This window comes from Thamnophis elegans, chromosome Z (genome assembly GCF_009769535.1).
Source record: "Thamnophis elegans isolate rThaEle1 chromosome Z, rThaEle1.pri, whole genome shotgun sequence".
NCBI lineage: Eukaryota > Metazoa > Chordata > Lepidosauria > Squamata > Colubridae > Thamnophis > Thamnophis elegans.
Genome location: NC_045558.1, coordinates 53,750,485 through 53,767,593, shown reverse-complemented (window position 1 = coordinate 53,767,593; position 17,109 = coordinate 53,750,485). Strand labels below are relative to the sequence as shown.

The 17,109-nt window shown below is 36.6% G+C and overlaps 1 protein-coding gene across 4 annotated transcripts; it reads right to left on the bottom strand.

Annotated features, from left to right (window-relative positions):
- Positions 1 to 2,423: 2,423 nt before the first annotated feature.
- On the bottom strand, positions 2,424 to 17,104 carry METTL6 (methyltransferase like 6). 4 transcript variants are annotated; one of them, XM_032236764.1, is made up of 6 exons: positions 17,023 to 17,104; positions 9,295 to 9,666; positions 8,111 to 8,245; positions 6,970 to 7,140; positions 6,461 to 6,602; positions 2,424 to 2,794 (listed from the first exon to the last, which is right to left on the bottom strand). In XM_032236764.1, the coding sequence occupies exons 2-6, from the start codon at positions 9,589 to 9,591 to the stop codon at positions 2,652 to 2,654; spliced, it is 888 nt and encodes a 295-aa protein (XP_032092655.1). In that variant the 5' UTR covers positions 9,592 to 9,666; positions 17,023 to 17,104; the 3' UTR covers positions 2,424 to 2,651. The 4 variants fall into 4 exon arrangements, with proteins under 4 accessions (XP_032092655.1, XP_032092656.1, XP_032092653.1 ...); XM_032236765.1 differs by having other exon boundaries at positions 17,028 to 17,093; XM_032236762.1 differs by lacking the exon at positions 17,023 to 17,104 and adding an exon at positions 16,910 to 17,010.
- Positions 17,105 to 17,109: the final 5 nt, after the last annotated feature.

Genomic DNA, 17,109 nt, shown 5'->3' with positions numbered 1-17,109 from the left:
CTCAATAATGAAAGATTAGCTTTTCAGCCCATCGCTATGACCTGACTGAAACTTGGTTTTCCTGCTAACTGGTTTTAAACCTTAATGAGCATTGTGATTTCATAGGATTATGTGATAGGGAAAGCATAGTGTACAGCAGGGCTGTCAAACTTCCAGCCCATGGGCTAGATGCGTCATGCGCTGGCCACGCCCACCTCCATTTTAGCAAAAGGGGAAAAGTCCCAATACGTCACATGATGTTGCTGTGATGACATGAGTTTGGTACCCCTGGCCTAGAATGAACACAGCCACCTTTTCCCCTTACTCTTTTTCTGACCTGTTGTTTTTTTTACATCTGCGTCTCCCTCGCTCCCTCTCATTTCCTGCCTAATGGGCTGCCAGCACAAGAGATAGATTGTTTTGATCCAAGTCATAATAATTACTAGGAGAATGATTACCAGGAAAACATTAAGAAATTCCTATCACAGACCTCTCAACTCATATCTAATCCAACATTTTTGTTATTTAATAGCACAAAAGTTAAGCCAATAGCAGTTTGGTCAATTAATCATAGTTAAACAAATATTTCATGTAGTAAGAGAGCCAAGCTTTTGCAACATTAAAAAAAATAAGTTGCCTAACATGGGAGATAATTTGGACTCATTGCACTCTGGATGCAAGAAGTTGTAACACCAACATTAATGGAATGTTTCAAACCCAGACTGCTTAATTCCTATAACCTATTGCCAGAAAACTGAAGAAACTGAAGTTTGTTTTTATTAGAACAGAAATAGCCATTTTCTTTTTAATAATTTCTCCTATTGCAAGTGGAAAGAACATTCTGAAACATGCATAAATTTAGCCTAGTCTAATAGGTTGAATCAAACCAGTATCAATTACTATACCTTCATTTGGGTTTGTGTCTTACTGCACTGTGTTATTTTAGCCAGTATGATCTATGCTTCAATGTTTTTTTGAACATTGACAACTGACAATGGTTCACTTAAAACCAGTTAATGAGTTGTGTGAACATAGCTAGGTTTCCAAATGAGCATGTCAAGTCAATATAATCCAATAATGCTACATACCAGAATTTCTAGCTTCGTCCCAGCTCTATCAATCAAACTATGTCTTGTTTTCCTGTCTGATGGCAGACGCCTTCTGCATTCAAGTAAGCGTTTCTTTGTTCCTCCAATTTGCAATATTAAGTTCAATGGCAATGGAACCAGAATTGCTATCACTGTGATGCAGTCATAAAGTGTAATGTCACATGACCGTGTTATATAATGAGCAATTCTTGTTATATAGCTAACATTTTAAAGTGAGGATTACATGGATTATTAAGGGAGAACCGCAAATCATTAGAACTTCTGACTTCCTGCTGGTTTCCTTGTTGTGTTTGACTGTAGCAAAGTATTTTAAAAAATGAGCAAGATATATGTGTATGAACAGCTATCTTTCAGGGGTATCCTAATTTTGGCATCTAGTGTGCCTATCTAACATTAGCTGAGTTCAGACTCTATCTATCTATCTATCTATCTATCTATCTATCTATCTATCTATCTATCTATCTATCTATCTATCTGCTACCTACCTTCCTTCCTACCTACCCACCTACCTACCTACCTACCCTCCATCTATTTCCTGTCTTTATTGTTTTTACAAATAAATCAAGATACAAACATATTCAATACACCTTCCTCCTCCTATTTTTCCCAGAACAATAACTCTTGGAAGTTAGTTCGGCTGAGATAAGAATGACTGGCCCAAAATCAGATCACCCAGCTGGCTTTCATTTTGATGCATGGAGGCTATCTCCACCCTTATTGAGAAGCTGTCGGTTTAAAAATTGCACTGAATTGTAAACTAACCAACCAAACTGGCTAGGTAATGCACTTCATGTTAGGCTAAGTACATGTAGTAAGATAGTACTGGCTCACTATGCTGTATCAACAAAGTTGTCATGTGAACTCAGGCATTGTTTATATATGAGGTTAGCCTCACTTCTAGAATCTGCTTGACAATAAGCATTCTCAAGCCAAGGAAAGCTTTGTGATCCTGAATTATAAATCTGAAAGCTGGTAGTTTAATCCCAAGATTATTAAATTATACTTAGAAGGTAGGTAGGTAGGTAGTTTTATTTATATGCCGCCCTTTTCCCTGGGGGGACTCAGGGCGGCTTACAGTTCAAAAGGAAGGGAGTACATACAAATTAAACACATAAGACAGTACATCGTTAAAAAACACAACATTCATACAATTCGGGTGGGTTGAAGTCTTTAGTCCCAGGCCTGTCGGGACAGCCAGGTTTTGAGGGCTATGCGGAAGGTCTGGAGGGTGGTGAGGGTACGAATCTCCACGGGGAGATTGTTCCATAGGGTCGGAGCTGCCACCGAGAAGGCTCTCCTCCGCGTGGTTGCCAGTCGACACTGACCGGCCGATGGAACTCGGAGGAGGCCTAATCTATGGGATCTGATTGGTCGAGAGGAGGTAATTGGCAGTAGGCGGTCTCTCAAGTTCTCAAGAAGCAGAGGCTTCCACTGTCTTCAGGATTGTATCAATAGAAGAGGACTAGGCAAGTGCTAGGCTTATTTTGTCCCACAGGCCTGATATAAAACTTGGTTTAAATTGACTAATATAAGAAAATAGCCCAACAATTTTTCAGCAAAAACTTATTTCTGAGGCTTTCGAAATTTGCTTTGGAGAAAAACTCTTGGCACACATATATTTTCTTTTTTGTTCAGAGTTTCTCGAAACACATATTCATTGACTATTTCTTCATATCCCACAGACAGGAAAAGTTCTGCCAAAAATTCTAGAAGGAAAAATATTTTAAGAAACTTGTATTAAAGTACAAAGATGATACAAATCCTAAATAGGCAGGTTATTTTTTCAAAACAAAAAATGAAAAATTGTTTTGTTGTTTAAAAAGAGATATGCATCAATACAGAAAATGATGCAATATTCAAAGTCAGATTTTCCTTCCATTTGCCCAAGAAAGCTGCTAAGTATGGATTGCTCCTTTATGAGGTACTTAAGATATATCTTAAGATATATCTTTTAAATAATAATCTAAGTATCATTAACTGTCAATATGGTTTTTTTAATAAAGTATTTTTTGAGAAAACCTGAAGATATCAGCTTCAAAGATATCTCAGTAGAAGCTCTTACTGAAATTGGGTAATTGTCAAATCCCTTTGCAGCTGGTTATAAAATAGAAATATCTCTGGTGGGTTATTTTTTATGTATTTATTAAATTTATATGCCACTCGTTTCATCTATAAGTTAATTCTGGGCATCTTACAAATTATTAATATATAAGACTGCCCTCATATTCTTTACCTTATATCACCATTTGACAATTAGAGTCAATAACATTTTTAATTTCTTCGAAAAGTGGGAATAGGTTGTCCTACATGGGGCTTCCCATGCTGAGGCTGCTGTTTGCAGCTTTTTGATGTTTAAACAAAACATTAAGCTGCCCAGAGTCCTTCGGGATTGGACGGCCTATAAATTTTGCAAATAAATAAACATATCTATTTTCCTTTATTGTCAAGCAAATGATTTTCTTCATCAGTACATTTGTACTGTAGAAAACCATTCAAAACAAATACTTGGATTTATTTATAAATTAGTCTGTAACAAAAATATATTGTATTTTTGTTCTGACAGATTTTTGTTTTGTAAACTTTTCCTATTTTTCAGTATTTGTTGGGTGTTTAGTATAATAACACACACCATAGTTTTCAAAATATAAGACGCACCGTGATTTTGAAGAGGTAAATTAAAAAGAAAGTTTTTGCACTCTGCAGGTCTCCCAAACCCTCTGCACACATTTTGCAAAAAAAAAAAAAAGTATACTGAGCCTTGGGAGGATTGTCGAGTGCTCCTGGGAGATTGGGGGGAGGCAGGGGGACACAAAAATGAGAAAAAAAATGGGCCGTTTTTTGCAAAAAAAAAAGGGGGGGAGAAGGCGGGGCTTAGCAATGAGAAGACGGACTTTCAGGCTATTCCTGAAATTCCCCTATTCCAAAGGAATTGGACGGGTCGTTTTCGATCCTAGCTGTCCCGAAGAGACAGTGAAGGTTTGGTGAGATCCAGTGACCTCAGAGACGTTCGCAGGTCTCTGGGGGGGCTTGGAATTCAACCCCTTTTGCCAGCTCCTTCTGGATTAGTTGTATGCTAACCGAAACTGCAGGTTGCCCCTAAGAATGGTAGAAGTGATTTCAACTGGTAAGCTGATTTTATTACTCAAAGAGAGACGGTCCGCACTAAAATCTAAGCTAATTGAAACCAAAGAACAGAAGAATCTAGCGGCGAATTGGTTTTTCTTTAATGGATTTATGGCCGGTGGTTACCCTATTTCTTAAATGTTTTAAAGATCTACTTCAACATTCTCTCTGACTCTTTTTAAGTGGGCTGTAAATTAACTTACTATAAATTGGCTTTTTACGATCTGACACTTTTATTGCTTGGCTGTGTTGGTCTAAGATCAGACAAGATCGCACAGCTCCCAGCGTGTTTTTACTTGCAAATATTTTAGACTGCGTCACAACATGGCGTCGATACATACTCCAAAAAGTTCATTTCAAATGTTTTTCTCTGCATTTCAAAAGTTGTTTGACTCATATGAAAGATTTGAAAAAAAATTGGACCATTTGACTTTAAAATATGAAGAAAAAAGTGAGAACGTTGAATGTTTGAATGTTCCTGAAATACAAATGAAGAATGTGAGAAATGAAGCCTCTCAACTTGCTGACACGCAGGGTGTCTGGGTTATTTTGGAGGGAGAAAGAGATGCAGCCATACAGAAGATTTATTTTAAAAGACAGAGCGCAGGAGGAACGAGAAGCATTAAAGAATCTACACTTTATGAAACATCATTTGCAGAATTTTTAATTCCACCCTTGAGAATTAAAGACAAATTGAAAAGTTTAACAAGCCTGGGACAACGTTATTATTTCATCAGAGGCATCCTGAGTAAAAAGGGGCGAAGATATCCCTGTTTGGACTTGCTTATAAAAACATTTGGTAAATCTATTCCACGAATGGCAATAGGATTAAGAAGGTTTTGTTATTGGAGAGACATAGGCTGATAGATGGAAGAATACAATTTGAAATTAGCTAAATCTAATTACTCTTATTTGTAATAGATATAGCTGAATAATAATTGATATTGATAGTAATGTATATAATGTGGAGTTGATATGATAAATAATAATTGGATATGAGAAGGGAAGGTTGGAAATATTTTTGGACCATATACAAAGGTTATTAATCACAATAATTGTTACTATTAAAAAATAAAATAAAATATATACAGTTAAATGTTAACTAATATGGGGAAAATGTTACGATATACGATATAATTACATAAAGAAGGGAGAATGATAATAAACTACATTGCATGGAAGATGGAATTTTTGGTATTAAATATTATGGATGTTCAGCTAAAATAGGATATGAGGATTTGATTTTAATAAAGGATTTTACAAACAAGTAAATGAGATGTCAGCATGTGGTTATGGACTAAACCTTTGGCATAGTTAAGGATGAAGGATGTTTAAATAACTGTAGTCAACTAAAAGTGGAGGTATAATAATGTCAATATGGTAAACATATGAGTTAAGATATTTGAATTAATATGAATTATGATATGAATTAATTATAATATGAATTAATGGAAGAGATGCACCAAAACATGTTGTAACCAGCTGATATACTTTTTTTTAATGATATATACCTGTGTTACTTTTTTTTTTTTTTTTTGGTTTTTCTTTTCTTTTTTGTTTTGTTCTTTTTGTCTTCTTTGTTTTTTTTTCTTTTTCTTTTTCTTTGATTTTTTCTTTCCCCACTGGTGTGGGCATGTATTGTTTAAGAAACAAAAATTATTATTATCATCATCATTATTATTATTATTATTATTATTATTATTTAATAATAATTATAGTCAAATGAAAATGGATATATGATGATGGTGACATGTATGAATATTTGAGTTAAAATGCTCGAGTTAACATGAACTATGTTTCTTGACTGTGGAAGAGATGCGCAAAAGTCTATTTGTAATCAACTGATACACTTTCTATAGCATGTAAAGAAGGATGTTGTATTTGTTTTAAATTAAAAATTAAAAAACTTTTTTTTTAAAAAAAGAGGCCATGCAGAGTTTTGGGAAACTTGTAGAATGGTCCTGGGGGTGCAAAAATGGCTTGTTATTTGCCCTCCCCGGCCCCCAGGAGCACTTTGCAGGCCTCCCAACCCTTTTCACGTCCATTTTTGCAAAGGAAGCAGAGTTTCAGTAAGCCAAAAATGCTGTATTGAGTGTATAAGACGCACCTAGATTTTCACCTTCCTTTTTTGGGGGGAAAAGGTGCATCTTATACTCTGAAAATTACGATGTATGTGTGTATACACATATGAAATATTTCAGGTAATAATCATCAATATTAATTAAGATATATCTTAATTAAGATCTCACCATCAGAAAAAAAGTATGATCTGGTTCCATCTTGTCGTACGTAGAAGTTTTCTTCCAATTTGCAAGCAGATTTAAACCTCAGCATTGCATGATCATGAAGGCCATAATCTCTGAATAGGACATATTTACCTGGTTTTAATACCTGAGAAAAATATGAAACTTATTAAGTTGGACTTAATTAATACATAAAATCATGTAATGATAAAAGTGGAACATTTTGTGCCACTTTGGCTTAGCCCTGTTAAACAGATTTCATACAATTTCATTTCATTGACTTTTATTCAAATATCATTCCATATTGATTATAATAGCACTAGAAAAATAAATTTCACAGTTGTCATAAAACACATTTTATAGCTTGAATCAGTTACCATTATTTTCTTGAATTTGAGAACCTTAGTTTGCATTTAAGACATTTAAGACAATTATCTCACAGATAATTGTATTACAACTTTTCAAAGCAGAAATACATGCTTACGGCAAAAAACATTATAGCCCTGCAGACTTGCCTTATAAATATTTTTCAAAACTAAATGCATCTTTTCAGGATGAATGGCAGAAAGTACAAATATTAACATAATCACATCCACTGACTCTAATGGTACATTTTCCACAAGATCATCTTTGGTCAGGTCACACTGGAATACTTTGCATCTTTTGGCATCATATAGAGGATTTTGCTGTGAAATGAACATAGAAACATTTGGCACAACTTTATTTAAGTTCTTATTTTGAAACCTGAAGTTAGCACAGTAAATCGTACAGAAAAATAGAATGCAGAATAATACAGAATACAGTATTTTGGCTAGAGAATTCTGGGAGCTGAAATCTTTATACTTAAAATTACCAGGTTTGGAAAATACTGGTTTAGATAGTGGATATTTTGAAGCTATTCATTATAATCTCACTCAATGTTGAACTGAAGACAAGCAAGCAGAAAAGCAGATAATAAATATGAATACCTTTCCCAAACTAGTATTTTTAGATAACTTTTTCAATTTCAGCAACTTTAAGATGCATGGACTTCAAATCCACTCTTCTTAAAGTTGCTGAGATTATTTTATTTATGCATATGCAGAAAAAAATTTTCAATTTTTTCTGCATACACGTTTTCCATTCTGTTCAACAGTATAAGACAGAAAAAGCAAACCTGATTATTATAATATATAAAAATGTATATATCTATTTCTTCCAGCTTTTGGGTGTGGATCTTTTACTGTATTAGGTATTTGTTTTTACTATAGGTGGCCTTACAAAATTTTAAAATAAGTAATTTAGATGATCTGTTCCATAATCATCTGAGTAATATTTAATTACTAAGCAACAAAACTCAAATTTCAGGTTAAGATAATTTGATGAATTACTATATCAAATTAAACAAATGGATAAATAGGTAATTCAAATGTAAAAGTATTAGTTCCTAAATGACCTAAATACAGACTCTGACATTGCTATGCACAGATAATAAAAATAGGATTTCAGTTAATAATATTATCTAATGCTAATTAATTTTAGTAGAGCTAAACCAATATAATGATACCAAGTCTTGATGTTATTTTTGCTTTCTCTTCATTTATTTTTAAAGACACTTATCTTTCAAATGCATGTATTCACTTAACGGAATAAAAAAATGACAAATATTTTACTAACTTTTACATATTCCACTGCTCGGGGAGAGAAGTCACAAGCATAAGCAAACATATTCAAATCTTCTTCTAGAAGTGGAAATAAACAGTTCCCAACACCACAACCTGCTTCCAGAATTGTCAATTTTTGATCTTCAAACTAGAGATGTGAGAAAATAATTGTTGTAATTGATCCTTTCAAAGTGAATTAATTTTTGGATTAACATTAGCTTTTAGAATCAAATTTATTAGAGTGAACCTCCATTCACTGCATCCACACAACAAATTATCCAATCACCACAAAGATGTATTCCCAAATTAATGACCGAAAATAAAAAGTGGTTTTATTATACTCCCATTAAGTAGTGGTTGTATTGAAAAGCAAAAAAACCCTTCATTTAAAAGCAATTAAAACTAACACCTATTGTGATTCTAGTCATACAATTTATTCAAGTGTTGCATCTTGATACATACAGCAGATGGAATCATCTAGTGAATTAGAAGCCTAAGATTAGTCAAAGATAATTTCTTGAAATTAAAGATACAAAACAGAATTCATGATATTTTTGTATTTTATATGAAAATGAATTATTACTTAATCATCTAAGTTACTTTATCAACAAACTGGTCACAATTGTACAGAAATCATCTAATCCTTTTGATGTGTCACTCTGAATAGAGACCAACATTTACCACTTAGGTGATCCTTACTGTTTTTGATAATGACAAAATGTTAAGAATATAATCCAGGAACTCCATTTGTTCATTGAATGTATACTTGTTTCAAACAGGACACCACCACCCCCATCTTTTGGGAATTGGGACCAGATTCACCACTAGAAAAACTAATCCTCTTCAATCGAATTGATACCAAAGAACTGACTGACATTAATATTAACATTTCCATCTCAAATTTTATCATGGAATGTGCAAAACAAATATATTGTACCAGCCTAGCCTGAATTTTATAGCATGCATAACATAAGATCAGCTTAGATGCAGGGGTGTCAAACTGGCAGCCAGCGGGCTGGATGCATCACATACATGCCACACCCACCCCAACTCCACGAAGGGAAAAAACATTGCAATATGTCATATGATGCAATGTAACATCGGGTTACATGACACCCGTGAGTTAGAGGCTTCGAATTCAAAGATTTTTCTAGTAGTTCTTTATTGCCCTCTGGTGCCAGAGAATGTGAAACTCACTTTACGGCAGGCTTTTAATTCTTCAAACTCTCTAGTTGTCCAGTGTCTGTCCTTGAAAAAATTGGTGCTGTTCCTTTTGTAGAATAGATCCCAGTTCTTTTGTGCTTCTTTCTCAAGTTTCTGTTGTTTAAAGTCAGATACTAAGACCTGATTTTTGGCTAATTGTTTTGCTTCTTCAAGACCTAGAATTCTTGTCTTCTGCTCTGCTTTTTGGAAAGATCCATCTTCACATGCAATTGTTACCTCATCAGTATGAGGAATAGATGAGTGACTTTTCAGAATTTTGGATTTAATCATCTTAATTAATGGACAAAGCAGATTCAAAGCTTCATTAATTCTTAATTAAATTATTGCCCATATCACATATAAAACCTAGATGCAAATACACAATTAAAAAAAGTTACTATTTCACAATTTTCTCTGGATACCAAATGATAAAAACATATCAACAATACCATCATTTCCCTTACTTTCATCTTTTAAAAGCATATTTTAATTAATATATAAAGAGCATGCTCTCTGCATGAACTGACAGTCACAAAGAGAAATGCAGTTATTCACTACTGAATAGACCACCAAGGCCTAGAAAATATTAATCTGATTCTTATATCACCCTAAGCCCAGATGTAAATTGAGTTTGTTTAGTTTGATGTGTAAACCCTGGTGGAGTTATTCTGAGGTTAGAACCCTGGTTGGACGGGGCCTGAGGGGGTAGTTGTTTTTTAACAGCTCCGTATTCTTGGCTGCATTAAACTGTCTAAACAGTATCCATCAACTGTTTGGCAGTTTGATTACCTCTTCTCCGGGCCAAGGAAAAGAAGGCGAGCTAGCTATGTTTGGGCAGTGCTCCAATTAACTCCCCCAGAACATAAATCTGGGATGGGAAGTGGGAGCCGCCCAGCAGCATAGTGATTTCTCCGCATCAAGGACGTCTTCTGCCTTTTTTGCAGAACGAAGGCACACGCCCACCCTCAGCTAAAAGACTGATTTATTACTGATTTCAAAGCGGGCAGAACTAATACTGGTGAACTTCTAATTGTATGTATAAATCTTTAACTCCATCTTTTTAAAGAATTTAAAGAATTCCTTCTGATAATTTACTTGCTAGAAATACACAGAAAATGGTGCCGAACAGCTCTGTAGGAGGGGTCAGGCTCTGACGACATTTCTACGGAGCTCAGAATATTTTAAAGATCATTAAAACAGAAGTGATTTATTACCAAACTAAATAGTAATTGCTGGATAAGCGGCTTGCCTGGATTTTCTAATTGGGCGGAGAAGATTAAATTTGGAATGGCTTCCAAGCAGCAAAAATCCCCCCCCCCACACGTCTAAAAGCGCTGCAAATTTGCCTGCTCCTGGAACTAAATTACAGTCACTACTCCCCACCCCATTACTCCTGCAGGGGAGCCTTTGACCCGAGAAATTTTGCAAAAAGAATTAGCTGAGGCTTTAAAAAATCATGCAGCTGCGATGGAAATTAAAATAAAGGAAGAGATATCTACTGCTCATAAAGAATTGGCAGAAGAGCTTATGGAGTCGGTTCAGACTTGGAACCAGCAAATTAGAGATGATATTCTTGTGACTTTTAATTGCCTATCGGGTTATATCTCGGAAACTGAAGATAGATTAGAAGATTTTAGTGATTCTAATATTAATCTGGTAACGAAAATGGATGTGGTTCAACAAAAGGTTGGCGATGCAGAAAATGAAATTATCATGCTGCAGTATAGACAGATGGAATTTGCCTTAAGGATAAGAGGCCTTCAAGAGAAAAATCAAGAAAATTTGAAGCAGATCTTCTCAGAAGCCTTTGATCAATTGCTGGGAAGGCCAGGAGGGAATCTTGAATGGCAAATTGACAAGATATATCGTGTTAACTCCTGGCTTGCCAGACAAAAGCAACTCCCAAGAGACATTGTGGTGTATTTTGCTACAAGAGTATAGGGTTTTTACAGTGAATCATCTGAATGGTCCTTGGAACTGAGGTTACACGTGTAAGTAAAAGCTGCAGCAATCTGCAGAAAATATTTGCCTGTCAACTATTCTTTGCTTGCAGTGTTCCCAGATATCAAGGGCACGGGATGATACAAAGTATAACCTATAACATTCACTCATCTGATAACACTTGATTCATTCAGTGTGTGAGAACATGCACGTTCTCACGAACATCAATGATGTAAGGACTAACCAATTATTGTGTCTTGGAGACTTGTTAGCCAATAATGATATAATACGTAAAGTAGGTAGAGCTCAAAGAAGCTGAAAACACTATAAGAATGATGTTTCATGATTAATAATTTTGCTGTTGATTCTCATGTTAATTCTGAATGCTCAATAAACTTTGGTTGATTCAGCTATCCGTGAGTGGACATTCCTTTCATCTTCAGCCTCGGGGACCCTAAATACTACATTTTGGCGCCCGAACAGGGACCCATACTTCGTCCAGGGAAGGACAGACGTCGTCAGCTCAAGGGCTCTACAATCTTACTTTATAAGATTTCTGTAAGTATGGGATCTTCGCTTTCTCAGGAGCAAAGGAAGCATGTTAATGAGTAGGGTTATCTTCTTAAGAAGTCTGAGTTATGTGTTTCACAAAAGGCTCTTTTTCGGCTGATCCGTGAAATTGCTTTAAGTTGTCCTTTCTATCCTGTACAAGGCTCTCTGAAGTTGTCAGACTGGGAAAAAGTTGGCAAGGTTTTGCATTCTGAGCCGAGGAAACATGTTTTGCATGCTTTGCATTTGTGTCGTTATGCTGTAGAAATGTTTGGTCAGAAAGAAGATTCTGTTTCTTTCTTATCATCTCCTCCTTCTCAACATTCTACTACTGTGATTTTTCCTCCATTTTCTGAAAAAGAAATTTCGTCTTTTGATCTTAAGTCTAAGTCTGAAATAACACTTTCTTCTGCTTCTTCTGACATTGTGTTAAAGCCTCCCCCTTCTCCTCCCCCTCCTCCTATCCCCCCTCCTCTTTCTCTTCCTCCTATTCCCCATCCTTCTGCTAATATTCTTCCAAGGTCTACTTTTCAGAAAATGGTAGAAAATTGTAAACTGGATGTTAATATTTCTGGAGAAGAGTTAGCTGAATTGTTGTGTGTGTGTCTGCTTCAGTATCAACCAGGGCCACAACCAGGTCAGCAGATTGCTGAATGGGAAGGTTTGCCATTTCAGATTTTAAGGGAGTTAAAAAAGGCTATTTCTGATTATGGTATTACTGGAATTTTACTAGAGGTATCTGTCTGCCCCGTGCCAACTCAGCGAAGCAGTAGAAGTGATGTGCCAGTGCCTGGAGGCTGTTAGAGTCTGGATGGAAGCAAACAAGTTGGCACTCAATCCAGACAAGACCGAGTGGCTTCTGATGTTCCCTCCCAAAGACTGTCTAACTGTTCCATCTCTCAGGCTGGGGGGCGAAATTATACACCCCTCAGAGAGGGTTCGCAATTTGGGAGTCCTCCTGGACCCACAGCTGACTCTAGAACACCATCTGTCGGCTGTGACCAGGGGGACCTTTGCCCAGGTCTGCCTGGTGCACCAATTGCGACCCTACCTGGATCGGGAGGCCCTTCAGACAGTCACTCACGCCCTTGTGACCTCAAGACTGGATTATTGTAATGCGCTCTACATGGGGCTGCCCTTGAAGAGTGTTCGAAGACTCCAATTAGTCCAGAATGCAGCCACGCGAGCGATTGTGGGTGCACCAAGGTACACCCACGTTACACCTATCCTCCGCGAGCTGCACTGGCTACCTATTAGTCTCTGAATCCGTTTCAAGGTGCTGGTCGCTACCTATAAAGCCCTACATGGCATCGGACCTGGGTACCTGAGAGACCGCCTCCTGCCAATTACCTCTCTCAGACCAATTAGATCGTACAGGTTAGGTCTCCTCTGGATTCCATCTGCCAGCCAATGTCGGCTGGCGACTCCCCTTCTCTGTTGCGGCTCCGGCCCTCTGGAACGAGCTCCCTGTTGAGATCCGGACCCTTACTACCCTCCCGGCCTTCCGCAAAGCCACCAAGTCCTGGCTGTTCCAGCAGGCTGGGGGGAGCTGAGAAGCATCTACCTCCATGGAAATTGTGAATGTTAGTTTTGTTTTTAATATGTTGTCTTTGTCTCGTTCCCCCCTTTCCCTTGTCTTTTGTGAGCCGCCCGGAGTTCTCCAGGAGTGGGCGGCATACAAGACAAATAAATAAATAAATAAATAAATAAATAAATGAATAATAATAATAATAATAATAATAATAATAATAATAGGTCTTTTGGAAGGAATTAAGAATGGCTATACCATGATTCCGCAGGATTGGAAACAATTGCTTAGAATGATTTTGACTTCTATGCAGTATGTTGTTTGGGAAAGTGAGTATTTGTGTCATTCTCAGGCAGCTGCCATAGGTAGTGGTGGAGTTTACACAGCAGAACAGTTGTTTGGATCAAGTTAGTTTGCAGATATTCCTAATCAGGTTTTACTTCCTCCTGCAACTTTGGCGGTGGTTTCTGAACGTGCATTCAGGGCTTTTCTCAAGGTTCCTCAAGCCAGAGAACCTAAAGTTAGCTTTTCTAACATACGCCAGGGAGTGAATGAACCTTATGCTGATTTTGTGGAGAGACTTTCAAAAGCTTTGCATCAACAGTTGGATAACCAGGAAGCAGCTGCAGAGTTGCTTCGGCAGTTGGCTATTGAAAATGCTAATGTGGACTGTAAATGTGCTTTGCAGCCTTTAAAAGCTACAAATCAATATACATTAGCAAACATGCTACGTGTTTGTCAGGATGTAGGTTCTCAATCATACAAAATGAATTTGTTGGCTGCTGCGATTCAAAAAGGGAGAAAGCCGTCAGGAAATTGTTTTAAATGTGGAAAATCAGGTCATTTTCAGAAAGATTGTCGTTCAACGCCATCTAGTGGTGGTTATTAGCATGTTCTTAAACAGGATGTGTTTGTTTTAATTTTCCTTTACAGTCACAGGATAAAGAAAAAAGAGAAAACATGGTTTTGCTTATTGTCTTTTCTCTCCATTAAAAGGTTCCAAAAAACCTGGAGATTTGGTCTCACTTACTGTTTTGCAAAAGAAATGTCTCCAAGACATTCTAAATAAACTTAAATTGGGATATGTTGATAGAATTGTTTCTATAGCCAAGAAATTATGGTTAGCAATTCTTCCTACCTCACCTTTACCCACTGGTTGTCTTTATTTTATTTTGGATGAAAAAGTGATTCATATTCATGAATGGTTGAATTTGTCTGCTTCTCCTCCTAGAAATATTTTTCCTTATCAACAGGCTTTAGAAGAATTGATTATGAAAGCACGATGAAGATCTTTGCAATTAATAGGTCATGACCTGGATGGAATAGCTTTCACTCGTACTAAACTTGAACATGAACATTTGATGACTGTTTCTGATTCATATCAAATTGCATTTTCACATTACCTTGGTGATATTCAATATTCTTTACCTAAAGATCCTAGAATAGTTATTACAAATACATTGAATCTTTCATTTTCTTCTATTTTTACTCATTCTCCTCTTCCTGAAGCATTAACAATTTTCACAGATGGATCACTCACTCGTGGAGTTGTGGTTTGGACGGATGGTCAACAATGGTTTTCTAAATTCACTTCTGTTCAGACATCTGCCCAACGTTCTGAGTTGGCAGCTGTTATTTTGGCTGAGAGATTATTTTCTGATCAACCTATTAACTTGATTGTTGATACCAAATATGTTTTTCTTGCAATGCAATCTCTTCCTTATGCTTATTGTGCTGTTTCTCTTGACATTAATCTTTTGACTTTATTTTTATCCTTAAAACGTGTTTTGGAAGAACGTGTCTTCCCTTTATATGTTGAGCACATTAGGAGCCATTCTCCTTTTCAAAATCTTTTGATGGAAGGAAATAGACGCGCTGATGAGACTCTCAAAGAAGTCACAACTCTTTTTTCAGATCCTGTTGCTAGTCATTCATATTTTCATCAAAATGCTAAATCGTTGGCTAAACAATTTTCTGTCCCTATGTCTCAGGCTCGTGACATTGTTAGACGATGTACTTCTTGTCAACAATTTGCTGTTCCTTTTCCTATGGGAGTTGAATAATGTTGGATACATGGGAAAAGATCTGGGTAAGAAATGTAAAGTTTACACAAGCCCAAAATTTGAGAGAAAACTTTTGTAAGATGTTTTATAGATGGCATCTAGATCCTAAAAAACTGGCCTCTATGTATCCGAATTTACAACCTAAATGCTGGAGATGTGACTGTGCTGATGCTACTTACTTTCATATATGGTGGACTTGTAAAAAGGTTAAAGCATTTTGGATAAAAATATGGTGGATTATGCAAAATGTTCTTAAAAAAAGGATAAAGTTTACCCCTCAGTTATTTTTGTTAGGTATAATTACTGATTGTACAGTTGCAGAGATTAACCTGATTTTGCATTTAATAACTGCAGCTAGATTGTTGGTGGCACAATACTGGAAGAAGGAAGACTTGCCTACTATTCAAGAATGGACATTGAAAGTAACAAACCTAGCTGAGATGGCTAAAATATCTGCATATCTCAAGGACCATTCAAACAAGAGATATAAACTGGACTGGAGAAGATGGATTGACTATACTCAAAATAAATATGGGACTAAGAAATTTCAGATAGCTTATGACTAAAGAAACAAGGAATGATATAGTTTGTTTAGAGCTAGCCTACCAAGGAGGAGTTAAAGCTCAAATGAAAGATATTAACTTTTTTTAAAGCTTATTTTAGAATGTTTTTGTTAAAGATCTATACCCTGTATTGGTTCTGGGAAGTGGGGGGGGGGGAGGTTGGGAGTGGGGGGTTGGGGGGAGGGAAGTAAATATTTGTAAAAGTTTTTTTTCAAAATTTTCATTAAAAAATAAGAAGTAAGCAGAGGCAATCCTCTGTTTAGTTCTGAATAAAGAAACTACCAGTGTAAACTTGAGGTAGTTTTCAACTTATGATCAAAGTTGAGCCAAAAATTTCTGTTGCTAAGTGAGACATTTGTTAAATGAGTTTTGCCCCATTTTATGACTTTTCTTTCCTCAATTATTAAGTGAGTAACTCAAGTTCTTAGGTTAATAACATAGTTGTTAAGTGAATCTCTTCCTCATTGACTTTGTTTGTATAGTACAGTATAGTCTTTGTAATTGCACAAAATAAATACAACAAAATTGGTTAGAAGGTCGGAAATTGTCTGAATTATGCTCATGTGACCAAGGACTATCTGTAGCAGCAACCTGAAAAAAGGCAATAGCCAATCACTTACGTTCTGTAACCAAATCAAGTACTCAAATCTGAAATGAATTCTCCTGGTAAACCTTTAGGTTTTTTTTGCTTAAAATCAATTAAGTAGAAAAACTATTGACCTAATAGCACCTCAATACACCTTTTTAAATTCCTGTTTTCCAAGAGAAAAAAAACAGAAAGTGTCCTCAGCTGAATTCGCGTTCAGCTCCGAGGAATAACGTATCAGGCAGAAAGGTCCAATTATGGATCTGGATTAAATCTGCCGGTTCTGAGAGCTCTATCAATTCAAGAACCTTTGCAGATGAGGCGAAATGCGTCAGTCTTTTCCCCAGTGCTACCACCTCCCTCCTTTCTACCTACCTACCTGTTCGGGGCCGGTAACACCTTCCTGGTCCCGCCACCCGCATGCCCTTCTTCCCCCTAAAAAGATTCCCGGATGCCCCCGCCCCCCGTCCAAAAACCACGAGGACACCTTACAGTACAGCCAAGTTCGTGGTCCCTCTCGATCCGCTCCCCCAGACAGGGAGCGTTTTCCCAGTTGCACACTGCTCCGAGCCCGGAAGA

What these genes read in the sequence shown, in the direction of transcription:
- METTL6 (XM_032236764.1), bottom strand. Translation starts at nt 9,591, where the DNA reads ATGATTAAATCCAAAATTCTGAAAAGTCACTCATCTATTCCTCATACT. An exon ending in GAGCAGTGGAATATGTAAAA is followed by an intron (nt 7,141 to 8,110) that starts GTTAGTAAAATA and finishes TTCATTTCACAG; the next exon opens with CAAAATCCTCTATATGATGC. An exon ending in TTTTGAAAAATATTTATAAG is followed by an intron (nt 6,603 to 6,969) that starts GCAAGTCTGCAG and finishes TATTTTTCTCAG; the next exon opens with GTATTAAAACCAGGTAAATA.